This window comes from Hippopotamus amphibius, chromosome 2 (genome assembly GCF_030028045.1).
Source record: "Hippopotamus amphibius kiboko isolate mHipAmp2 chromosome 2, mHipAmp2.hap2, whole genome shotgun sequence".
Classification (NCBI taxonomy): domain Eukaryota; kingdom Metazoa; phylum Chordata; class Mammalia; order Artiodactyla; family Hippopotamidae; genus Hippopotamus; species Hippopotamus amphibius.
Window position 1 is genome coordinate 207538733 of NC_080187.1, and position 26328 is coordinate 207565060.

Below are 26328 nucleotides of genomic sequence, written 5' to 3' on the forward strand. Positions count from 1 at the left end.
ACAGAGCATACTAATAATTATCTATACTAATAAAAAACATAATAATTACCCATGTTAATAAGGTAGCCCTATATCCATATGGACCCGAGGGGTAGAGACAGTACAATAATCCTTTACAGTTGCACCAAATCTTCACAAGACTTTAGCTTCCATATACAGACGGTTCTGACTTCCCATGGTTCCACTTACAATTTTTGGACTTTACCATGGTGTGAAAGTGATACCTACCGGGAACTTTTATCTTTTCCGGGCAAGCGATATTGCACAAGACACTCTACCGTGATGCTGAACAGAGGACCAAGCCCCAGCTCCCAGGCAGTGATCACCAGAGTAAACAACCGATACACTTGCAACCATCCTGTTTTTGACATTCAGGACAGCTTCAATAAATTACATGAGATATTTAACACTGGCTTTGTATTAGATGATTCTGCCCAACTGTAGGTCAACGTAAGTGTTCTGAGCAGATTTAAGCTAGGCTGGGTTAAGCTGTGATGTGGGGTAGGTTAGGTGTGATAAACGAATTTTCAACTTACACGGGTTTATCAGGACGTAACCCCATCATAAGTGGAGGTGGAGCTGTATTATCTTTGTCTCCCTTAAGTCTTTTGCGTGGTTTCCACCCTCCCCAGGTAATTCCACCCCCAGGCAATTGCAGGGAGAGGAGAAACTGAGGCGGGGGGGTGGGGGGGGAGACCGTGGGCCCGGCTGGAGCGCCCACTGCGCGGGCCTCCTGCTGCTCTCCACCCCGGGCCGCGGGGCCGTTACGGCGGTTTTCAGCGCGGAGCCGGAAGCGCCCAGGGCGCCGCCAGGAGGGCCGGGCGGGCCCGGAGCACCTTGGAGACCAGGCCGAGGGGGCGGGCCCGAAGCCTCGGCCTCGCCTCCGCCCGCGCCGCGCTGCGCCCGCCGCTTTCCGGCCGCCTGCTCCGGGCGGCCTCGCGGGGCCCGGAGCTCTGCCCCGGGGAGCGCCGCCAGCATGCTGCAGAAGCGGGAGAAGGTGCTGCTCCTGAGGACCTTCCAGGGCCGGACGCTGCGGATCGTGCGGGAGCATTACCTGCGGCCCAGCGTGCCCTGCAACAGCCCGCTCTGCCCGCAGCCCGCCGTCTGCCGCAACGGTCAGGGCCGGGGGTGGCGGTGGGGAGACGAGGCCCGGCGGCAGGGAGGGAGGGCGGCCGGGGCGGGAGCGCCGGCAGCCGAGGCCCGGCGGGAGCTTTGGCGGCGGCGCTGGGGTAGAGCGTCGCCTGAGAGGCGGAAGGGCGCAGCCCGGAGGCGGAGCGCGAGGCCGCGGCGGCGCCGAGTCCGAGGCGCCCCGGCCTCCGCCCGCGTCCAGGCATCACCTCCAGCCCGGCTACAGGCCGCGCGCGAGGGGCCGCCGGCTTCGGAGCCGCAGGGAGCTGGGCCCCGGCTCCGCGGTCTCTCTGCACCGACTCCCGACTGCTTTGCCCGGGAAAGCGGAAGGGGCCCGAGGCAGGCGCCCCCGCAGCGCAGAGGCCGGGATTTGGGGCTGCCCAGGGGAGCCCGTGGGCGCTGGAGCGTCCCGCCCCAGGCTCGCGGTGGTGAAACCGGGAGCCCCCGAGATGTGGGCCCTGCACTGCGAGCCGGGGCGCGGGGAGCTGCCGCTCCGCCGCTCCTCCTTGTACCTTGCTTTGCTTTGCTCCCCGCAAATTTTCTGACCTGCCAGCACCGAGGCCTCAGACACTTATCCAGGGGAGAGCCCTCCTGACTGAAGAATTTGTGCATCATCTGGGTCCTCCTTGTGCAGGAAGGTCATGGGGAAATTGGATCTGGGTCGGCTGCCCACTGCACCTTCCTCCACTTGATTTCTAGGCTGCTGGGGTGACCGGTTTAACGATGGAGGATACTGGTTCTCTGGTTCTCGTCCCTGTGGTGGGAGATGAGTGTGAGGTCCTTTTCAGCGAATATTTGGGACCTTCAGCTTAGGTTAAGGTGAACATTTCAATTACAGCTGGGCTAAGCAGCTCCAAGATACGGGCTGGGTGGGAACCCCACCACACCACTGCCCGTGCTTGCACTGAGCATCTTTTCTAGTCATTTCAGTCTTTCTGGCCCGTGGAGACGTCTGAGCGCGTTCACGAGCTTGAGATACAACCGACTTGAAATGGCTGGGCGTAAACAAGTGGTTAACTTGTATTTGGGGTGTCCCGTTGGAATGTGAGTGTAGGCCACTGAGTTAACACAGACATAGTTAAGTTGTGCTGAAGGTTTGCTTGTTTGTTTTTTTTTTAATCCGTCATCTTTACACCACTGGCACCGGCATAAACCACGTTGAGCTTTTATTTTTCACAGCTTCAGAGAAATGAAGGTGCTGAATTTACCTGAAGGTTGGGCCTCTAGCAAAGTAGATTTGTCCTGCCTTTTAAAAACTTCAGTGTAGTTAAGATTGGAAGTTGTTGTGCACACTGGGGCACTGTGACATTGAAATCATAATAAACCAGGTTTGCAAACGTTGTCTGATCTCTTCCATTTTGAATTATGCTTCAGATGGGAAACTCTTGTCTAGTGACGTGACTCACTACATGATCCCGGATTGGAAAGTCGTTCAAGATTACCTCGAGATCCTTGAGTTTCCTGAATTGAAGGGAATTATTTTCATGCAAACGGCTTGTCAAGCTGTGCAGCATCAAAGAGGCCGGAGGTATCTGTTTTGCATTATTTATTTACTTATGGTGCGGATTTTTCTTTCCCTTTTAGAAAAGGTCCCTTGTTGGAGAGAAAGGGGAGGAATTCATTATTTTCATCAGAAAGGACTTTTTGAACTAATTTGGCAGTCTCTTTGCCAATGAGGAATGCAATAACGTTATTTTATATTTCTGCTTCAACACCTGGCCAAAAGATCTGACTGCAGATCAATAAACTGCAGTGTCCCCAGGATGTGGGTATTTAAGATTCTTGGCTTTTGGTTTGCATTTTTATAGTAGCAGAGCTATTGCTTACTTCTTGTTGAAAACTGCATGTTATTTAATCTTCTTATTTATAGCTATATTATTTCAGAAACTTACATTTTTCCCCCTTGGGAAAACGGAAGTATTTTAAAATTTGAGGCTCCTTTATTGGGGAGGCAAATTGTACTTGTGGTAATTTATTCAATGAAACCAGAATTAATTTGTTTTATTTTTAGATTACTAGTGTAACCACCAACCATAGGAATTGTTTTTGCTAAACAGAGAATTTCTAATGGAAATCAGTCTAAAATGCTTACCTTGTACCTAAATGAAGAACTGTTGTTCCACCTTTTAAACAGATACCCTACAAATGGTTTTGCTTCACTTACATTGGAAAAAGATTTATGCTTTGAACTTGAAGACTGTATGGAAACAGCATATTAGAATTATACACCCAACCTGTTAATGGCCCAAGTTAAGCAGAAATTATCTGTTTATTCTTTTTTAAATGTTGTGGTTTCTTCAGACCTTGGTAGTAAAAGATGAAGCGTGTTTATTTGTTTATGAAAATGATAAGTTGTCCTTACTATATGCTCAGTTCAAAAATATATGCATTAACTAGATTGTGTGCAGGTTTTTCAGATAGAATATTTTTATATGAGCTAGAAGCTGATTTTGTTCAGACACAAAGATATAGGTGTTTATACACATCCAGGTTTAAATGCTGCTCCAGGTGTCGTATTTCAATTTCTGCTACTAAAATCAATTTGTTGTTATGTAAGTTGTAACACACTGCAGAGCCTTTTCAACTTCTGTTTTCTAAAATATTTTTAATATTAAGGATTGTTTTAAAAACCAATTCCTGGGACATTCAGAAGCAAAGAATTGGAATTTAAATGTCTTTCTTCCTGAACATTTCAAAAGTACTTAACTTGATGAAGAACTATTGGTATTCCAGTGCTTTACCGTGTCTCTGAATGCACTAAATGTGAATATAAAAGCTGAGAAGTTATGGAACAGGCCCACAGGATAACAGTCTGGTTTTGCCATTTGGTGAGCACTTCTTGAGCTCCTAGTTCCAGGCCTTCTGGAGAACAAAAAGAAGTCTTGGTCCCTTTCTCAACAAGCTTGTTGTCTTGCTGAGGTTAGATGCGAGAAGCAAGAAGGTAATTATTGACATACCTTGGACAAATGTAAGATAATTTAATGAGGACTATGCAAAGGGCAGAAGTAAACATGGGGTGTGGGGATTTAAAAAGCCCTCTGAAAGAAATAGGTTTGAGACTGGCCTTAATGCGGGGAAATGAACATGATTGATGAAGAGGAATAAGAGGCAGGAAAAGGAATCAGCAAGTTTGGGACTTGGTGCTTTATTTACCTGTTAAGCAACCAGCAGGTGTATTCAGGTTGAAACAGCTAAAGGACCACAATTACCTAAGCCCTGGAAAGTGTCATATATTAAAAGCTAACTTTAAAGTTGATGATAGCCATTGAATATATAAGATCCAGGAGATTTGCTCGATTAACTTGGACTTCATGAGTGTTAAGTGTAAGTCATTTGAGTTTTTATATTTAACCAAAGATGGCCTAGCAGAGGCTCTCTGGTGATTTGTTCCATTTGATGTTGGGAAACATTTTGTTTTTCATTTCTTCCTTAGAGATTTTTGAGATGCTGGTAAATAATTCATTCTATTTCATATGCTTTTAGGAACATTATTGCTTAGGAAAGCTCTGTCAGGTGAAAATACCTGGGCTGGTCTAGTGTCTGGTTGAAGGATGCCTTGCTTTCTCTTTTTGACCCATTCCTGAATGCCTTGTATATAGTTTGAGAGTCTCAGTTTCTTAGCACATAAGACTGGAATCAGGGACTTCCCTGGTGGCGCAGTGGTTAAGACCCCACACTCCCAGTACAGGGGGCCTGGGTTCAATCCCTGGTCAGGGAACTAGATCCCACATGCATGCAGCAACTAAGACTTTGCATGCCACAACTAAGGAGCCCTCAAGCCGCAACTAAGGAGCCACCTGCCACAACTAAGACCCAGTGCAACCAAATAAATAAATAGCAACCAACTAAATAAATAAATAAATCAAGGCTTTAAAAAAAAAAAGAAGACTGGAATCAAAATATAGTTGGAGAGAAGATGGCAGAGTAGGAGGACGTGCGCTCACTCCCTCTTGCAAGAGCACCGGAATTACAACTAACTGCTGAACAACCATCGACAGAAAGACACTGGAACTCACCAAAAAAAACCACCCCACATCCAGAGACAAAGGAGAAGCTGCAATGAGACGGTAGGAGGGGCGTGATCACGTTAAAATCAAATCCCATAAATGCTGGGTGGGTGACTCACAAGCTGGTGAACAGTTATACCACAGAAGTCCTGAGGGTTCTGAGCCCCACATCAGGCTTCCTAACCTGGGGGTCCAGCAGCGGGTGGAGGAATCCCCAGAGAATCAGACTTTGAAAGCTAGCGGGATTGGATTGCAGGACCTCCACAGGACTGGGGGAAACGGAGACTCCACTCTTGGAGGGCACACAAAAATGTGTGCTCACCAGGACCCAGGGGAAGGAGCAGTGACCCCATAGGAGACTGAACCAGACCTACCTGCTGGTGTTGGGGGGTTGCCTGCAGAGGTGGGGGGCAGCTGTGGCTCACCCAGGAGAGGGGCACTGGCAGCAGGGGTTCTGAGAAGTGCTCATTGGCGTGAGCCCTCCCAGAGTCCACCATTAGCTCCACCAAAGAGCCTGTAAGCTCCAGTGCTGGGTGGCCTCAGGCCAAACGACCACCAGGGTGGGAACACAGCCCCACCCATTGGCAGACAAGCAGATTAAAATGTCACTGAGCTCCGCCCACCAAATCAGATTAAAGTTTTACTGAGCTCCACCCACCCAGCCCTACCCACCATCAGTCCCTCCCATCAGGAAGCACCCAGGAGCCTCCTAGACAGCTTCCTCCACAAGAGGGCAGACAGCAGAATCAAGCAGTATCAGCAGTATTTCATCTTGTGGAACTGAAAATCACAGCCACAGAAAGACAGAGAAAATGAAAAGGCAAAAGACTTTGTACCAGATAAAGGGACAAGATAAAACACCAGAAAAACAACTAAATGAAGAGGAGATAGGCACTCTTCCGGAAAAGGAATTCAGAATAATGATGGTGAAGGTGATCCAGGACTTTGAAAAAAGATTGGATGCAAAGATCGAAAAGTTGCAAGAAAAGTTTACCAAAGACCTAGAAGAATTAAAGAACAAACAAACAGAGATATGCAACACAATAACTGAAATGAAAAATACACTGGAAGGAACCAATAGCAGATTAACTGAGGCAGAGGGACGAATAAGTGACCTGGAAGACAGAATGATGATAATCACTGATGCAGAAAAGAATAAAGAAAAAAGAATGAAAAGAACTGAAGACAGCCTAAGAGACTTCTGGGACAATGTTAAATGCACCAACATTCGCATTATAGGGGTCCCAGAAGGAGGAGAGAGAGAGAAAGGACCTGAGAAAATACTGGAAGAGATTATAGTTGAAAACTTCCCTAACATGGGAAAGGAAATAGCTACCCAAGTCCAGGAAGCACAGAGAGTCCCAGGCAGGATAAACCCAAGGAGAAACACGCCAAGACATATAGTAGTCAAACTGACAAAAATTAAAGACAGAGAAAAGTTATTAAAAGCAACAAGGGAAAAACGACAAATAACATACAAGGGAACCCCCATCAGGTTAACAGCTGATGTCTCAGCAGAAACTCTGCAAGCCAGAAGGGAGTGGCACGATATATTTCAAGTGATGAAAGGGAAGAACCTACAACCAAGAATACTCTGCCCAGCAAGAATCTCATTCAGATTCGAGGGAGAAATCAAAAGCTTTGCAGACAAGCAACAGCTAAGAGAATTCAGTACCACCAAACCAACCTTACAACAAATGCTAAAGGAACTTCTCTAAGTGGGAAACGTAAGAGAAGAAAAGGACCTACAGAAACAAAATATAGTTGGAGAGGATCTTAGAGGTCAGCATGATCTAACTCCCCATCCTACATCAGTGTTACTCACCATGAGTAATATAGTGGACTTTGTTTCTAAAAGAAAAAAATTCTCATGCATACCCAGTGTTAATTTAAATTATTGTATTGTATAGTACTTAAATATGTTTAAACATAAATCCAGATATAAATCCTCATACCTAAGTACTTAATGCAACCCTAAACCCAAGTCAGACCTTCAAAGTAAACAAAGCTACATAATCAGAAAACTACAAATGAACATTAATTTAATGCGACCAATGACGTTTTACTGAAATGAAATCACCAGAGTCCGGTTTAATAATGGAAAGATACAGCCTCTATGTCTAGAGACATAGGTTCTATATTTAATATGATTTTGTAGTTTGATTTCAATAATATCAATGCAGAAAATGCCTGTTCTCACAAGTATGTTGTACAAAACAGTACGAAAAATGTCAAGTTTTTGATCAGGATAATCATACGTTCCGCCCCCTAACAATCTTCAAAGGCTTATGTACTGAGGGCTCATATGATAGCCCTGTAAGGCTGACTTGCTCACCCCATTCATTCATGTGTTCAGGTGTTCATCTGTGTATCAACACATATTTGTTGAGAGACTCCTATGTGCCAGAAACTGTGCTCGCACTGAGGATATGCTGAACAAAAGTAGACATGCTCTTGAGGGGGAGACAGGCAGTAATCTATAATCAGAGAAACAGGTGGAGAAGTACAGCTGTGACAGGTGTGCTGAGGGATGGGTGCTGGTCTCAGGAGAGCCCAGACAAGACAGGGAGGAAAGGCTGTCCTGAGTGAGATGCCTGTGCTGAGCTCTAAGGGATGAGTGTGAGGAAACCAGGCAAAGAAAGGAGTAAAGCTTTCTCGGCGAGGAAACTGCTGTGCAAGGCCGTGGGGAGGGAGAATGTGGAGAATGAGGGAGAAGAGGGCCCTGGATTGGATGGTGGGCCTCAAGGATGTGGTGAAGGGAGAAGCAAGAGGAGATAACTTGATCAGATTCTTGTTTGGAAAGGATTACTGGGTCAGTGGAGAAGAGGCTTGGAGAAAAGAAGAGGAGGCGCTTGCTTTAGTTCACGTGAGAGGTGTTAGTAGCTTAGAGATGGAGAGAGAAATAGACATTTCTTTTGTTTTTTCTTCTCTTTATCAAAGTTTGGTTGATACACAATGTTGTTAGTTTCGGGTATACAGCAAAACGATTCATATATATATACACACGTGTGTGTGTGTGTGTGTGTATGCATGTGTATATATATATTTATATATATATTCTTTTTCAGATTCTCCTTCCTTGTAGGTTATTATGGATATTGAATATAATTCCCTGTGCTATACAGTAGGTCCTTGTTGTTTATCTGTTTTATACGTAGTAGTGTGTATATGTTGATCCCATCCCAAACTCCTAATTTATTCCTCCTCCCCCTTTCCCCTAAGAGCTGTTTAGTAGGTAAGTTCTATAGAATTTCCTAAGTATATAACAAAGCTAATTGAAAACTGGTCCACAGAAAAACTTGTGCTGCATGAATGTTCATAACAGCTCTATTCATAATAGACAAAAAATGGAAACAACCCAGGTGTCCATTAACTGATAATGGTTACGCACAATGTGGTTTAACCATACAATGAAATATTATTGAGCCCTAACAAGGAATGAAGTACTGATCCATGCTACAGCATGGATGAACCTTGAAATTATCATGCTAAGTGAAAGAATCCAGCCCCCCGACACACACACACAAATCATATATTGTATGATTCCATTTATATGAAATGTCCAGAATAGGTAAATCCAAGAGACAGAAAGTAGGTTAGTGGTTGCCAGGGCTAAGTCTCAGAGGGAATGGGGAGTGACTGCTTAATGGGTATAAGTTTCCTTGAGGGACTGATAAAAATGGAATTAGATAGTGGTGATGGTTGCATAAGGTGTCTGGCTTACGTAACTGGATACAGAGAGGGAACACTGCAAGAGGTCCGGTATATAGCAAAGGAGGGTGGAGGTTGTAAGTTTGAGGTGTTTGAGGCTTCCAGGAGGGCAGGCACTGACACCAAGTGGTATCGAAGCCTGAAGCCTGGTCCAAAATATACTCCATTTAAAATGTTTTAAGAATATCACCTAATATAAATGAAAATAGAAACTTTTGAAATTCTTGGAGAAAACTCAGTGATCTCTGAAACTAAGTCTAGGAGACCCTACCCAGGTTCTGCAAAAACTGAAGAAATGCAACATTGAGTACAGAACTCACTTCCTTGGACACCGACGTCTAATCCCCAGAGAGTGTAGTCAGCAGGGGGAAGGGGTGTTGCATCTGCAGGTAAGATCACCATTGAATAAAAATAGTAAAAAAAAAAAAAAAAAAAAATCAATCTAGAGAAGGTAAGTTTCGCTTTCCCCCTAAGAAATTGTCTGAAATGTTTAGATAATGGAGATTTGGAAAACACTTTAGCCAGACCTGGGAACTCGGGTTTTTCTGTAAGACTGGGATTTTTTAAACTTCAGATAATTTTATTATACTTGACTATCTGAAACTGCTGTCCTGTCATTCAGGCCAGACTTGTTCAAGGCACCGTGATGTTCTTTGCTGGCTCCAGGCAGAATACTCATATATCTAATTCCATCATATGCACCACCAGCCCTGACTACCAAAAAATATGACTGTATTGTATGGACACACTATTAAATTATACCTGTGAGCTCACATGCCTACAAGAAAACCCAACTGTCACACTCAGAGTGATTGGCTGTTTGTTTCCTGCTTTCCCCATTAATATTCTTGTGCCATTTGTTCATTTGTTTTATCTGGCTGATAGGTAGCTGACAAATGGAAGCACACACTAAAAGTCTAAGGAAAATATATGGGAGCGAAACTTAAAATTGAGAAAATTCTTTTTGCTAAGTGATATATTTTTCTAAACATTGGCAAGGATTGTCATCACTCTCATTTGGTGGTAAACCCTCTGGCTTGTGGAGCCTCAGTATTTGGAGAGGACAGGATTTCAGAAGCCCCAGGTTTAAAGTATAGGTGTGCTGACCAATGCAGTGATGTATGTGAAACCTGGCAAAACAGTAACTGGGTTCTGAAAATGTCAGAGTTTGTCCCAGGACATTTTTATCTTGTACTTGGATCACTGTTGCCACAAAGGGTTGTGAGTTCATTGATCCATTTGGAAAGCATTTATTGAGTGCCTGCTGTGGGTTAAGTACTAGAGATACAAGAAGGAAGCGTACTGTCTGCTTTCTTGAGCTTTCTGTCCCCTCCCTCTCCTCCCTTGGGCCCTTTGTCTACCGAACTCTCACCCATCCTTCTGGTCTGTTGCCTCCTCCTGGATGCCTTCCTCGTCCCTCCCATGTTCCTGTCACACCGGGCACTCTTCCCTTCATGGAACTTAGCCCACTGAAATGGGTGGTTCTGCTTTTTTTTTGTTGTTTTATTTTGTTTTGACGATTGTAATTTTTTAAAATTGTGGCAAAATATATATAACATAAAATGTACCACTTTAGCCATATCTGAGTGTACAGTTTGATGGCATTGAGTACATTGACACTGTTGTGCAACCCATCTTCAGAACTTTTTTCCTCTTCCCAAACTGAAATTCTATACCCATTAAACACTAATTCCCCATTTCCCCCTCCCCCAGGCCCCTGGCAACCGCTGTCCTACTTTCAATCTCCCTGTATTTGGCTACTCAAGGAAGCTCATCTAAGTGGAATCATACAATACTTGTCCTTTGGTGACTGGCTTTTTGCACTCAGCATAATGTCTTCAAGGTTCATCCGTGTTGCAGGGTATGTCACAACTTCCCTTTTAAGGCTGAATATATACCCCATTTTGTTTATCCATCCATCCCAAGGGAGCAAAAACTGGAAGAGATCAGGAAAAATAGGCAATATTTTTTCAGTGTTTTCTCTGAAATAATAAATTTCAGATGTTTATAAAGCTTCTTCTAGAATCTTTTTATTGCCTAACAAAAATGCTCATTTAAAAAAATTCATGCGTAAAATAGACTTTAAAATAAAAAATGTTACAAGAGGCAAGAAAGGACATTACATAAAGATTAAGGGATCCATCCAAGAAGAGGAGATAAGAATTATAAATATATATGCACCCAATATAGGAGCACCTCCATACATAAGGTAAATGCTAACAACTATGAAAGAGGAAATGCAAGGCAGAAATAGAGACACAGATGTAGAGAACAAACACATGGACACCAAGTGGGGAAAGCAGGGAGGGTCGAGGGGGGGATGATTTGGGAGATTGGGATACCAAATTGTACACTCTAAATATATGCTGTTTATTGTCTGTTAACTGTATCTCAATAAAAGTTCTTAAAAAAAAAATTCATGCGTGACAGAAATGTGTAAAGCAAAAAGTGAAAGTCCTTGCCTTACCACCCTGCAGGGACGATCCTATCAGCACAGTGGTGGAGACTCTTCTATGCATATTCTAAGAGGTTTTGAAAAATGGCTTTAAGTGTATCTTTGTGAAAATGGGAAAATTACAAATTAATATGTTCTAGGCATTTCTGCTGGCGGGAGGGGACAGCTTTTATTTATACAAGTGGAATTCTCTTAAGGAAAGCTGCCGTTCAGAGAAATGAAACTGAATCCGTTTGTTTCTTAGGATGTTTTATAAGTTGTAGTTACTTGATGATTCTTTTTAAGATGGCTCAAAATTAGAATTACTAAGAAAGGGGTGGGATAGGGAGGGTGAGAGGGAGGCTGGAGGGAAGGGATATGGGGATATACATATAAATACAGCTGATTCACTGTTGTACAGCAGAAACTGGCACAACATTGTAAAGCAATTATACTCAAAAAAAAAAAATCTATTTGTAAGGCTGACTATTCAAAATGAAAGATACATGAATTTCAGATCAGAAGACCAAAAGAAACAATGGAGTTAGACACATTACATTATAATGTGAGTAAGATGAGCAGGAGGGAATTAATAATGATTAACACAAACAGAAATGGAAATAGAACAAAAGTAAGAATTTCACACTCCTTGGTAGGAGCTTACACTGAAGAAAAGGAACTGAACAAGGCAAAAGAAAGATGACATGGAAGCAAACAAATTACAGAAAACAATGATAATAAAAACAGAAATCCCTAGGAGGGAAAAAAGCATTCCTAAGAAAGTAAAAATCAGTGTGTCTTGTTTTCTGATGGAGTGTTGAGACGATGCAGATATTGATAGTTAGCATTAGAGAGTTCTGCCTTTGCTTTAATGAAAAGACTCATTTTTAAAAATCCGTGATGGCAGGCTGGAGGTGGGAATGGAAGGGCACAAATTTTATTATATTAAATGCCAGTCATCTACCTTGGATAATGTGTATGTTAATTTAACATCTGGTTTAATATCAGTCCATTTTAAAATAAACAATTGACTTCCTTTAAGATAATTGTGAATATGATGTATTTCATATTACCTAGACAATTGAAAAGCGCCTTCTCAGAAACTGACCTGTATGAGACTTCATATTTTATTTGCTTTGGCTAAGATTATTGGAAAGATCTCCAGATGGGGAAAAACCTCAGTTGTCTGAAGAATGAAGCTAGCCTTCATTCATGTAAATGATGTGGCTGCATCAATGAAATTCACAAATAAAGTCCCAAACTTACCTTACATGTTCTTTTCTAGGGCTGCCAGCAAAAAGGAAAAGATATTGGTACCTAATGCCATTTATAGAACAAAGCGAGGTACAAAAATAAAGCACCAAACTCTGTTTGCCTCCATGTCTACTGTGAGCCTTTGACTAAGGGGCTATGTGGGGCAGGGTCGTATAATTACATAATAAACAGCCAGAAGTCTCAGAAAGGAAAGGGGAGTAGAGGAGCTTAACTGATCTACAAACTAACTAATGAGGCCCTGCCCAAGCACATTCTAGCAGGCAAAATGGAGAAACAGCAGCCCAAGAGCCCTGCACACACTAAGGCCATTATAAATGTGTTTCTCAGGTTTTCAGTAATCAATCTTTCGCTCTAAAATACTTCATCTTTTTTGAACCTTAGCAAGAGCTGGCAGGAGATGAGTACCTGCTCTGTTAGATTATCTTTCTCCTCTGTGTCGCAGACAGTATAACAGATTGCGGAATCTCCTGAAGGATGCGCGTCATGATTGCATTCTCTTCGCCAATGAATTCCAGCAGTGCTGCTATCTCCCTCGGGAAAGAGGGGAGTCCATGGAGAAGTGGCAGAGCAGGTATGGCCCTGAATAGCTGGGTTTTCACACAATCATCCTTAATTTCTTTATTATTGGTCATTTGGGAGTTGATCTAAATAGTATACTGGAACAAACTAATAAATATTCTGGAACCATGATTAATACTGAAATGCTTCATGTGTCAATATTCTAGATATGTCATTTGAATACACATATTTTAGACATTGTCATTAAGGAGACAGAGAAGCCCAGAGTAAGTTTGCCCCAGACCCCTACAGGCTAGTAGGATCATTCATTCCAGTGATGCAGAAGTCATAGCTTTAATGCTTGGGGTGGGGAGTGGGGGGTGGCGTGTGTGAGGCAGGGAGAAGTCCTACTTTTAAGCTAAGATCATCTCACTTTTCTGTGAGGTTGCTTTCACATCCCAACTAGTCTTATTAAACTGAAACTGGTAGGTTAGTTCTAGCAAAGTTGCTTTAGGAAGTGCGGTGTCATGGTTGAGATCCATCTAAAAGCAGAGCCTGAAGCAAGGATTTGGCAGGTGAGTTGTTTATGTAAAAAGCAGTTCCCAGAAGCAGGAGTGGGGAAGTGGGGAGAGTGACACAGAGAAGGAGGGAAAGCAGTAAAGCATATATTACTGCTGAGGGAAACTGAGGCTCAGTCCACTGGGAACGTCTAAGAAGCCATGCAGAGTGTGCCTCAGAAGTACCTCCAAGGGTGGAGGCAAGGGCATTTAGTTAGTTTCCCCTTTAGCTGAGGACCATTTCCCAGGGGTGTTAACTCCAGTCAGTGGGCCCTTGAGGAGGGATGGAACTGCCATCCAGCTGCAGCTAAAGTCAGAGGTGGGCTTAGGGTACAGGTGCTGGGCATTGACAGCCTCTGCTACAGTCCTCTGTAGAAGGCAAAAGAGACCTTAAGCTTTAAAATAGCTTATCTATACAAAACATTTACATCATCTTCCTCCTTGTAATTCTTTACCTGTATAGCCATCAAATATTTAAGTTCTCTAAAGCAAAATAAGCACTGATATATACTGAGTCCCTAAGAGAACCCAAGTTCCCACAGGGCTCAACACCAGAAAGCGAAAGCAGCTCTTTCCCTGGATTGGTTCACATGTGAATACTCACACTTACTAACCACACAGTCCTGCACGCGGTCGGTACTCAGTGAATTTTTTTTAAATGCTAGAACTACAGGAACCTTACGTAGCATCTTAATTTGCAGAAAGGGAAACAGATGCTACAGAAATTGACTCTCCGAGTTGATCCACTTCATTGGAAACATGATCCTTTCTTGAACACATGTCTCCAGACGTAGACTCCATTTTCCAATTCTGATTCTTTTCAGGAAGATTTTCAGACATTTCATGTGGTGCCATATTGGATTTTGTCTTTATTGGGTTATGATCTTCAGCTACTTGTAGCCTTGTTTTTCTCTTAGCCAAAGACTTGTTTCATCATCTTGTAAGCCTCTCAGTTTAGCTTGTCACCCCTGTGGTGCTGTGTGGCTCATCCCTCCAATTAAAAGATGTTAAAAGGTGGCACAGCCTCACAGTTTCTAGGCCATTTCAAGAAATGAAAGAGGTTTCTGTGGTGGTTGGATGTCTTAGAGAAGAAGAGATGCAAGCCCTTTCTGATTCATGTTTGAATCCTCTAGAGTACCCCACCCAGGGCATGTTTATAACGGGTGCCCAGGGAGTATTTGTTGAATGAATGAATGAATGAATGAATGAATGGTTGTCTATACAAACCAGAGGATAGCAGATTAAAAGCCAGGTGTGAAGTTCTGAACGAGAGCTTGGGTTTGTCTGCCTTGGGAGGGCTCATGTGCCCCTTGCTTTCTAGGAGCATCTACAATGCAGCTGCTTGGTACTATCACCACTGCCAGGATAGGATGCCAATCGTTATGGTGACAGAAGATGAAGAGGCAATTCAGCAGTATGGAAGTGAAACAGAAGGAGTGTTTGTGATTTCCTTCAAGGTATTTCCAGCTGGAGTGTCTATAAATGTGTGTGTGTCTGCGTGTGTTCATTTCTAGAGCCTTAGTGTCCATAAGGCTCTAGATGCCTTTGGCAGTACAGAAAAGGGAAAAGAAAGAAGGAAGGAAGACTTTAAGAAGTTCCATGTCTTCATCACTCCCCAACTGATTAATCTTGACTTTGGCAAATTTGGGCAAACTCCCTGTGACTGTAAGACCTACAGTATCCAAGGCTGCAGACCAATAAACCCCTGTCGATAGTAAACTCTTGTTTATAGTTACAACAATAACAATACCAGCAGTAATGATGATGACGATAGGTTGAATCTTATAAAATTGCCAGTATTCTGTTGTTTTTGACTTACAAAATGGCAATTTTACACGGTTCCACCTGAGAGTAATAGCCACCATTTATCTATGCCAGGCACTGTTCTGAGTGTATTATTTAATTGTTGCAACAACCCTATGAGGCAGGTGTTATAATCCCCATTTTATTGGTGAGGAAACTAAAGCACAGAAAGGCTACGCAACCTGCCAAAGGTCACAGGGAGAAAGTGACAGAACTGGGATTAGAACCCAAGCAGTCTGACTCCAGAGCTCTTAAGCATCATGGTCTGCCTCCCAGCTTGTTTTTAGAACACACACAAAACGTAGTGGTAAAGGACCGTCTTGTTTTTCCACTGTTCCTCACTCTTCTCTGCCTGTGACCGTGGGTGGGGGTCAGTAGGGGTAAAGGAAGGGGTGACACGTAATATTACGTATGTGAAGGCTGTTGGACCAGCTTGGTGTACCTGTGACAGACAGGAGCAGCAGTATCGGTGACAGAACAACACAGTTCTCCTATTTCTTAGGTACCTTTTCAGAGAGTAGGATGCCTGCTAATCTCTGAATGGATTACTGGTCTCTTCCACCTGCCCAGTTGGTCAATCAAGTGCCAATGGTTGATGTTATTTTTTGATTCAGAAACCAGAATGAGGCCCTCCATTATGCTTGTCAGTTTACAGAAAGTCTAGCTGAATTTTAAATTGTAGGTCCTATAAGGGTTCCCATGTGCATGTATTGCTGAAGATTTGCCAATAGAATTTTCTTGGCCCTGCTATAAAGAAGTGTTCTGGCATGCCAGAGAATTCCAGGGGCGCTGGATATTAATGGCAGTGTCACTTATTTTTTCTGTTGCAATACATCATGTCTTGTTCTTGCAGAGGACAGTTGACTAAAATTACATTTTTCTGCTTTTTGAGAAAATTGCTTTTCTCTGTAGTCTAGTAGCATAGTACAGTTTGATTCTGTATAACGTTTTCTAAGCAAACTGTGTGACCGAGGGCTTCATAGAGGTGTATGATAGCAGAAAAAAGGAGATACTGTGAAGTTCAGATGAGCGGGAAGCCCAGAATTTTCTGTGGAGACTTGAAGGTAGATGGGGAGGAGTGGGGACAATAAATCCCTCTTGAAGAGGTGGTTCGTATTGGCAAAAATGTGGTGTTGATGAGTGATAAGTGACCGTAGAATTGTTGTAGCGATGTTAGCACAGACAGAACTTCTGGAAGAACTAGAGAAGGAAAGGAAGCAGTTTGAACAAGACCCTGAAGTTAGTGGGAGAAGTGCTGGAGTCGACAATAAGGATAATTTTTTTTCCTTTTAGTTTGAGAAAAGAGAATGTGCCAGGCTCTGCCTTAGACTTCAAGTTGAGTTAAAGTCGCACATAAATTTGATTGTCTTTAGTGAGGGTCCACCACGTGAGGGCACGTGCTCTGGACACAGGGACTGGATGAAGCACAGTCAGCCTCACCACCCTTGCCCCGTGTGGGTGGTCGCCTCACTGTCTGTCTAGGGCCTCTCCAAAAGCTGCACCAGGAAGTGCAATAATATTCAGTAATGTTCTGCTTGGAGGGGAAGCTGACACTTGTTTCAGAGTTATATTTTGTATCAGGTTATCACATTGGTAGAACATCATGTCCCCACATGAAACTACGTCTATATAGTCACAAAAGAAGACTTGGTGCTCAGGCAGTTTATGAGGCTGGAAAGCCTAACACCAAAGAACAGAAACATCTTTGCTTTCCTCCTCTCTGCTCATCTGAGATTGCCGTGGGTTGGAGGAGGGGAGACGCTGCCTTACTACACTTTACTCCTTGCCACTTTTTGCCCATTCTTTTAGGTTTCTTATACATTTTAAACATTTCAGGGTGAAAAAAATAAGACAGTGCACACGTAGGAGCTTTTGCTCTCCGTTCACTGTGGACCATCATCTGCAGCAATGAGATACGTGTAAAGACAGGCAGCCTGGACGTGCGCACGTATGTGTGTGGAGAGAGAGGGAGATCTGAAAGTGCGGAGTAGTCAGGGAGGTGGAAGTGTTCCAGGGTAGGAACAGCCTCCCTGGGTTCCTTTGGCAAGGCCGCAGGGATTCATGAGGTGCTAGAAAGCGAACTGGTAGCATGAGGCTCGGTAGCACGAGCTCAGTAATGCTCATTTAACACCTCTTCAAACCTGCCTGCCAGCAGTTCCTGTTCAGGAATTTTTGTACTGCTGCTATAACAAAGAATCATTATCTTCTGACCGTGTTTCTCTTGCGCCTTTATTAAATGCAGAATTACCTGGACAATTTTTGGCCTGATTTAAAGGCCGCCCACGAGCTTTGTGAGTCAATCCTTCAGTCTCGACGAGAAAGAGAGAACGAGAGTCAGGAGAGCCACGGGAAGGAGTACCCAGAACATCTACCCCTGGAAGTATTAGAAGCCGGCATTAAGTCCGGGCGCTACATGCAGGTGAGGGTGGTATTGGAGAGTCGGGGCCAGGACCAGCCAGTGTGTTTCCTTCTCTTCTTTATTTGCCTCCTGTCACAGGCCTCTGATTTCAAAGGCTGTCAATGAGACGGGCCAGAGTAAGCCAGGGCCGTTGATGTTCAGAGTGATGGGGGAGTCTCCACCATAGACATTGCTGTCTGGTTTGGAGCTACTCTCTAGTGTTCTTAGTTAGGTTACATACTAAGCCTCACACAAGTAGCCTTTAAATGCCTCCTGTCACTAGGAAAGAGAATATATTTTTGAGTCAAGGTCTAGAGATTTGGCAAAATTGTAAAGTTGTTGAAATTTGGCTTCTTCATGCCTTTGCCATTTTCCTGCCCCTTTCAAGGGCCCCTTTGTGATCCCTCAGGACCCAGGTGCTAAAAGGGCCTGGAGAAGGAATCAAAGAAAATTATTATTCAGATTTCAACAGCTTTATATGCACTCGTGTGTGTGTGTGCATCTGTGTCTGTGTCTGTGTGTCTCTCTGTGCACATGCAGTTTTATCACAGGCATAGATCCGTAGTATTCACCACCACAATCAAGATACAGAAGTGTTCCACCAGGAATTGTTTTTAACCAGCAGCTAAGACGATTTTTATGCAGTCTGAAGGCTGAGCCTACCACACTAAAATGTGGGTGTTTTAGATGAGCCTGTCTACAGAGAGGCCAGTGCTTCCAATTGGTGAAGTTTACGGCATTCCTGGGAGGATATTTTGAGGAAGAAAATTTTTTAAAGACTGCTCATCACATAGGTGAGACAAATCCTGGCACTTGCAACACTTGGTATAGCTAAGAGTAGGTCAAAATGATGCTATGTTTCTCTGGAGAAAATAAACCTTGGTGATGAATTATTATTCCTAAAGAAAGGGATCACAAACCTTATTAGAATATAATGGGGATATTTTCATAAAATTTTTTACTATACCTTTTGGAGGGTAAAACAGGCAGAAAAGAAATTTTTCACATTGATTTTTTTAAAAAATATTTATTTATTTATTTTGGTTGCACAGGGTCTTAGTTGCAGCAGGTGGGCTCCTTAGTTGTGGCATGCGAACTCTTAGTTGCAGCACACATGTGGGATCTAGTCGCCCGACCAGGGATCAAACCCGGGCTCCCTGCACTGGGAGTGCAGAGTCTTATCCACTGCGCCTCCAGGGAAGTCACTCATATTGATTTTGATTTTGATTTTAGGGAACTCTGAACGTCAACAAACACAGAGCACAGACAGAAGCTTTTGTTCGACTTCAGGGAGCCAGCAGTAAAGATTCAGGTTCAGTATAAACCTTACGTAAATTTCCATACTGCTTCTTTATTCTGATATTACACATGAAGAAAGCAAAGTGGAAATTGTCACACCGTATGTGCCATGTCCCATACCCCACCTACACTGGCTGTGTGGAATCATGGGTTGGCTTTTTTCCTCCCTAGCTTTTCATCTATAATTTGTGATTTTACGGTAATAACTCTAAAAAATGGTAATAGCTAATATTTTATTAAGTGCTTATTATACATCAGATACTATTCCAAGCACTTAAAGTAGGTATTATTATTGTTTGCCACCTTTTACACGTGAAGAAACTAAAATACAAAGAAGCAAAGTAACTTTCCCAGGATCATGCAGCTGGTAAGCGGTGGGGATGAATGCCAGGCGGGCTGTGATTTTAAGATACTGCCCCGTACTGCCTCGCGGAGCTGTATTGCCTCATCGAATTGTTTAAAAAGCAACATAAATGAAAAAAAATGTACAAATAAATTGCATCATAATAGAGTGCACTGTTCATTCTGTAATGCCAGGGTGAAAGTGACCCTGAGAGTCAGGGGTGCCTGGTGAGCTTGGGGAGAATGAGAAGCAGTGGCTTTCTCTGGGCTTCTGCGCACCAGACTTCTCCCTGTCGGTTCTACAGTATCCGCAGTTCAGCAGCCTGCCGACCACTCCCTGGCCGTGTGGGCCCTGAAGGTATGGGACAGAGTCCCACCGTGGGCTTACGTTGTCTCATGCAGGGAACCTACCTTCAAAGACGGTTGAGGGTGACCTTAGGAGAGCACATTATACCACATGGCGTGCCAGCAGTGTTCCTTCCTTCCTAACCTGCAGAACAAAAGTTTGACTTCAGTGTGACTTCGCCTTTGAGAGGAGGGAGTTTTATTTGCAGGAATGCTGATTAGACCTCGAACATATTACGTTTGAAATATGGTGTGGCCTCACTGGTGTGGCCTCCCCTTGGCTTTATGGGGTTTCTCTCTGCTGCCCCCAAAACAGGTCTAGTCAGTGACATCCTAATCCACGGGATGAAGGCTCGAAACCGCTCAATCCACAGAGACGTGGTGGTTGTCGAGCTGCTCCCTAAAAATGAATGGAAAGGAAGAACCACCGCCCTGGGGGAGAATGACGGAGATGACAAGGGCTCGGGCGAGTCCCCGAGTGAGCCCATGCCCACAGGTGAGCCAGCCGGAAAGTTGCCCTGTCGTCCATGCGGAATGTTTATTTTTCCTCTCCTTAGTCCAGAAATACTGCAGTTATTAATATGTGATATTGTCTCTTTTCCTACATTATCAGTGACCCCTCTCTGCAGGTTTATTTTATTCTCATCAGCACCCAAATATGCTATATGTCTCCTCTTAAAATGTAAACCCTCTTCTGTCCCATATCCCCTCCAGCTACCGCCGTTTTCTCTGCTTCAGGTTTTGGCGAGACTCAGTGAAACTAATTCTGTGTCCTGTCTACTTCCTCTCTCCCCATTCTCTCCCACACCACTACATTCAGGTACATTCAGGCGCCCCCCTCCTACCTCTTGTCTCTTGTCAGAGTCACCTGTGACCTCACTGCCTGCAGTCCTCAGCACCTGTAACCTGAGAGTTGGCTGGCAGATCACGCCCTCATCTTCAGCTTCTGGGTTCTTCCCTCTGCTGGCTGCCCCACCTCCGTTTCTTTGCTGGTTCTTGCCCATCTCACTGTCCTCTCAGATGCACCCCGGCTCCTCGCTGGATCTCTTGTTCTCTGCACATTCTCCCCGGGAGCTGCCGTTCAGTCCTCTGGCTTTATCTCTCCAGCCCAGACCCCTTCCCCAGCCGCAGTTTTGTCCCCAGCCGCAGTTTTGTCTACTCAGTTGTCTATTTGGCCTCTTCCCCTGGATGTCTAATGAGCCCCTCAGACTTAGCACACCTAATGACAAACTCCTGATTTCTACCCCCCAACCTGCTTCTCCCCTACTGCTCCGCATCTCAGTAAATGGCAAGGCCATTCTTACAGCTGCTCAACCCAACGACCTTGGAGCTGCCCTCGGTTTCTTGCACACGTCAGCAAGTCCAGTCCGCTCTAGCTTTAATGTGTGGCCTGGATCCAGCCGCTCCTGCCCCCGCCACGTCTCTCTCTTTTTTTTTTTTTTTTTTTATTTTTGGGGGTACACCAGGTTCAATCAACTGTTTTTATACATATATCCCCATATTCCCTCCCTTCCTTGACGCCCCCCCTCGAGTGCCCCCCACCCTCCCTGCCCCAGTCCTCTAAGGCATCTTCCATCCTCGAGTTGGACTCCCTTTGTTATACAACAACTTCCCACTGACTATTTTACAGTTGGTAGTATATATATGTCTGTGCTACTCTCTCGCTTCTAACGCCACGTCTCTCTTAAGTCGGTGCACTAGGACCTCTTGGTGAGATTTTTCCAACAGCCTCCTCACTGGCCTCCCTGCTCCTGCCCTTGCTCCCAGATAGTCTTCTCCATATGGGTGCCACAGTGGTCCTTTTAAAATCTTTAGCTCCTGTCATGTCTCAGCTTCTGCCACAGTGACCAATTTGTCCTTTCTACCACCAGAAACAAGCTTTCCCCAAACCTCCTCATACCTCCTTTCCTCACCTCAAGTCTCTGCTCAGAAGTCACTTTATTTAAAAGAGCTGCCTGGGACTTCCCTGGTGACACAGTGGTTAAGAATCCGCCTGCTGATGCAGGGGACACGGGTTCGAGCCTTGGTCCGGGAAGATCCCACATGCCGCAGAGCAACTAAGCCCATGCGCCATAATTACTGAGCCTGCGCTCTAGAGCCCGCAAGCCACAACTACTGAGCCTGAGTGCCACAACTACTGAAGCCCATGCGCCTAGAGCCCGTGCTTCACCACACTGAGAAGCCTTGCACCGCAACGAAGAGTAGCCCCTGGTCTCCGCAACTGGGGAAAGCCCATGTGCGGCAATGAAGACCCAGCACAGCCAAATAATAAATAAATAAATAAGTTTAAAAAAAAAAAAAAACAAAGAGCTGCCACTCTCACCCTTTATCACTCCTGGTCACCTTACCCTATTCTGCATCTTTCTTAGCAGTCACCACTACCTCACATATTTGTTTCCCACCCCCACAGACACCCAGACTGGAATGTAGACTCCAGGAAGTCAGGGACTTTGTTTTGATACAGCTGTAGTCCCTACTAGAACCTAGAGCAGGGCCTCATCCCTAGTAGAGGCTCAATAAATATTTGTGAAAAGATAGCACTTTAAACTATTACGCTTTGTTTTTTCTTGACTTCAGTCAGTGATGGTTAAAAGTTTTATGTATCAGACTTATGATTTGTATACTTTTCTGTTTATAATGTTGGACTGAATGATTTTGGCATGTAGGAAAATGCAAGAAAGACAAGGAAAATGCACAGCGGAAGGCATGGGTTTAAAAAAGTGAAAATCAGGACTTCCCTGGCGGTCCAATGGTTAAGACTCCAAGCTTCCATTGTAGGGGGTGCAGGTTTGATCCCTGGTCAGGGAAATAAGATACGATCCCACATGCCATGCGGTGCAGAAAAAAAAAAAAAAAAAAAAAGTGAAAATCATTGACTTTTCCCAAAATACCTAAACCTGAGATTGATAAGATAAGGGCCAAAGAGAAAGTGGGACTAATGGATTCTAAATGTCACACCAGGCCCCACAAAAGAATGGGCATACTGACAATGTTAATTTACAAAATTATCTGTCTTAAAAAAATGATCTATCTTAATAATAAATGACCCATCGTTCTTAGAAGGAAGGCAAATGTTTAAGCGTCTCTCAACTTGTTTGGATATGCTTGCAAAAATGGGATGTTGAGTTTCCTGTTTCTTCCTCACTGCTGAACTGGTCAGAGTCCATATAGGTGACATCTTACCAGTCAAGACTTTATTTTGTTTTGTTTTCCCAAAGGCAGAGTGGTGGGCATCCTTCAGAAGAACTGGCGGGATTATGTGGTGACATTTCCATCCAAAGAAGAGGTCCAATCGCAGGGCAAAAATGCTCAGAAAATCCTAGTCACACCTTGGGATTACAGAATTCCCAAAATCCGAATTAGCACTCAGCAAGCAGAAGCCCTCCAGGTACCTTTACTCTTTGCCTCCTGTCTTTGCCAGCTTTTGAGCAGTACCAGGAAACGTTAACTCCTTTGCATGAGAAGGGATGAATTATTGATGGCATCTGGTGTTCCGAGATCCTGTTTTCTAAAAATTCTAAATATATAGAACCATCTATTAAGTAGTCCTTGGTTAATAAATGAAGGCCAGAGAGGAACCGTCCTAGAAAGAGCTGTGTAGGACAGCTAGAGAGAACATCCATTATCCAGCTGTCCAACACAGAAACTTTCAATAGATACACTTTGCCAACACTAACAAGCTTTCTTCCAGCAAGCGTTGTAGAAATACGATCACTCTGCCCCGTAGGGATGACATAGTGCTACTTCACAGAATCAATTATCCATAAAGGAATAGAGCCCTGGAGAGAAGACATAAACAAGAAAGTTAGAAATTAACCTTTACTGTGGCAAAGGGTGTAGGCATTGCCCAAATTTGATTTGCCCGACGTTTGCAAATGAGACACTGAAGCAGGATGTCCCCAGCCAGTAACCTGGTCATTGTGCACCTTTCCATGCCAAAGACTCATGCAGGCCCTCCGAGGCCAGTTGCACCAATTGCTTTCCATGTCCATGGTTTGGTGGAATCGGGGGCGGGGAGGGGGGCGGCAGTGAGGTTCAGTTCATTGCTGATAACCTTCTTCCCCACCAAAAGATGTCTTCAGAAATTAGAAAGTAATGTCAAAGAAATTAGAAAGTAACTCCCACACGCGAAAAAATTGAGATTTTTTTTGTTTTGAAATTTAACTTGGACGATGCGTAATTGGGTTTTTCCCTTGTGTTGCAAATGTTAACAAGAATGTGTCACAGTTGGCTTTCTTTCCCAGGCTGCAACCTCCAGCCCACTTCCGTGGTGCAGAGGTAATGCCTCCCTTCATAACTTTGGGCTAAGCATTTACCTACCATCTGGCAATTTGGTAAAACAGGAAGAACCCAATAAAAGAAAGAAAAGCAGCTATTTGCGAATTGGCCACTCTCTTTGGAGCTTGGTGCTGTTTATCTCTTGTCTGTTTGGTGCTGCTAATTGACCCACGTAACTCCTGGCGCTGGGCTCGTGTTTCCTCCTCTTTGTGCAGGACTTCAGGGTGGTTGTGCGGATCGATTCCTGGGAGTCCACATCCATGTATCCAAATGGACATTTCGTACGTGTTTTAGGAAGAATCGGAGATCTGGAAGGGGAAATTGCAACCATCCTGGTGGAAAACAGCATTTCAGTTGTCCCCTTCTCAGAAGCTCAGGTCAGACTTCTCCCAGTCCTTTCCTTTGGTCTCATAAAAGACATTTTCTATTTCTTTTTTTTTTTTTCTTTTGTTGTTGTTTGTTTTATCATTAAGAAAGAAAAATCTTTGTACTATGTAACAACCCACTAAAACCACAGATAATGGAAAAATCTCACTCCTCTTTACTCTGTGTTTGAACCAGATTGAAGTCAGCTTCAAGTGCAGAGTTGGTTTCCTACAGCTTCACAGCTCTCAAATTTTTATATTTTCCAACTGTGCTTACAAATGGTACATCAGTGTCTTATAGTCAGTATCCATCCATCCCCCGTAACTACATGGGTACCTAGTTACAGACCCAACTGGGCTCCACTCCCTGTCATAATCATTCAGCCGGAGGCCTGCAGAAAGCTGCAGGGAGCAGCTTCTTTGGTTCCATACATCTCTGACCCATGGGTCAAAAAATCATGCTCATTACGAAACCGTTTTTGTAAACTTTACAGAAAACAAAAAATTACGTGAACATAAAAATCAGCTACTTCCATCACTAGGATCTTTTAAAATCCTTGTAAATCTTGTTTATTATTCTTGCATAGCTATATTCATAGTGTGCACAGGCTATTTTCTGCTTCTTTCACTTAAAATTATTTCTGTGTATTGACATAGCCTACTTATTTTTAATAGTGATGGCAAACTACTCTATATTGATATACTCTAGTCTGCTTAAGCATTTCTCAATTCTTGAGCATTTGGGCTGTTTAATTTTTCAGTATTATAAAAAGTGCTACTTCAAACATTTTCATAAACATTAGTTTTTCTTTTTCTTTTGATCATTTTCTTTAGAATGTAATCCTTAAAGTGAGATTACCAAGTCAAAGGGCATAAAAAATTTAAATAGCTTTTGCTATGAATTGGCAGATTGTTATCCAGAAAAATTGGGACAGTTTGCATTGCCATCAAGAGCATATGGGTATTCTTATTTTCATTATAATTTTTGACAGAATGGTAGCTATAATAGTAAAATACTTTAGAATATTTTACATTATTAGCTTTTTATGTTTAACATTAGTATCTGGAAATTATTTGTTGGCTTGTTTTGATAGCATAGTGAAAATGTTAGGACAAAATGAAGCATGGATTAGACTTCACAGGACTAGAATTCTTCCCTTTTAGCCTACTTAACTGAAAATTGATGGCTTGAACAGGTAATAATGCAGAGAAAATGCCGGAGATTGATCCTGCTTAAAAAAGGAATACACTTTTAATATTTGGGACATGTTGACTTTTTTCAGGGCTTGACATAAATTAAAAGTTCAACTACAGGGACTTCTCTGGTGGTCCAGTGATAAAGAATCCACCTTGCAATGCAGGGGACGCGGGTTCCATCTCTGGTCAGGGAACTAAGATCCCACATGCCACAGGGCAACTAAGCCCACGCGCCACAATGACTGAGCTCACGTGCCTCAATGACAGAGCCCGCATGACGCAAACTACAGGGCCCATGTGCTCTGGAACCCATGTGCCACAAATACAGAGCACCCTCACCGTGGAACCCGCATGCCACAACTAAAGAGAGAAAAAACCTGCAAGCCACAACTAGAGAAAAGCCTGCAACAAAGAACCTGCGCACCCCAAGGAAAGATCCCGCATGTCACAACTAAGACCCGACGCAGCCAAAAAAAACAAAAAAGAAAATAAATATTTTTTAAAAAAGAAGAAAAAGAAAGCTGCCTTTAAAGAATTAATTTTTTTTGAGAAGCTCAACTGCATTTAAACAAATGGATCATTTGAAAACGGGCTAGTAGTGTACTCTTCATAAGCCACCCATTCATTCTTGCTCCAGCCGCCACAACTAAAGAGGTTGTATACGCTCTGGGACATTTCCTTTCAGACTGTA

At 43.6% G+C, this 26328-nt stretch overlaps 1 protein-coding gene across 5 annotated transcripts in view; it reads left to right on the forward strand.

The window, feature by feature from the left end:
- The first annotated feature begins 872 nt into the window (after window positions 1-872).
- Window positions 873-26328, forward strand: part of DIS3L (DIS3 like exosome 3'-5' exoribonuclease) — a 36302-nt gene continuing 10846 nt past the window's right edge. Inside the window, exons 1-9 of one of the 5 annotated variants that reach the window (XM_057722929.1) lie at window positions 873-1115; window positions 2503-2656; window positions 12998-13126; window positions 14932-15067; window positions 17656-17832; window positions 19045-19123; window positions 20114-20293; window positions 23016-23185; window positions 24291-24452. In XM_057722929.1, coding sequence (XP_057578912.1) covers window positions 977-1115; window positions 2503-2656; window positions 12998-13126; window positions 14932-15067; window positions 17656-17832; window positions 19045-19123; window positions 20114-20293; window positions 23016-23185; window positions 24291-24452 — 1326 coding nt within the window. In that variant the 5' untranslated portion in view covers window positions 873-976. Of the gene's footprint in view, window positions 1116-1292; window positions 1948-2502; window positions 2657-12997; window positions 13127-14931; window positions 15068-17655; window positions 17833-19044; window positions 19124-20113; window positions 20294-23015; window positions 23186-24290; window positions 24453-26328 lie in introns of those variants that run through there. The other 4 variants (XM_057722927.1, XM_057722930.1, XM_057722928.1 and 1 more) reach the window with 4 other exon arrangements.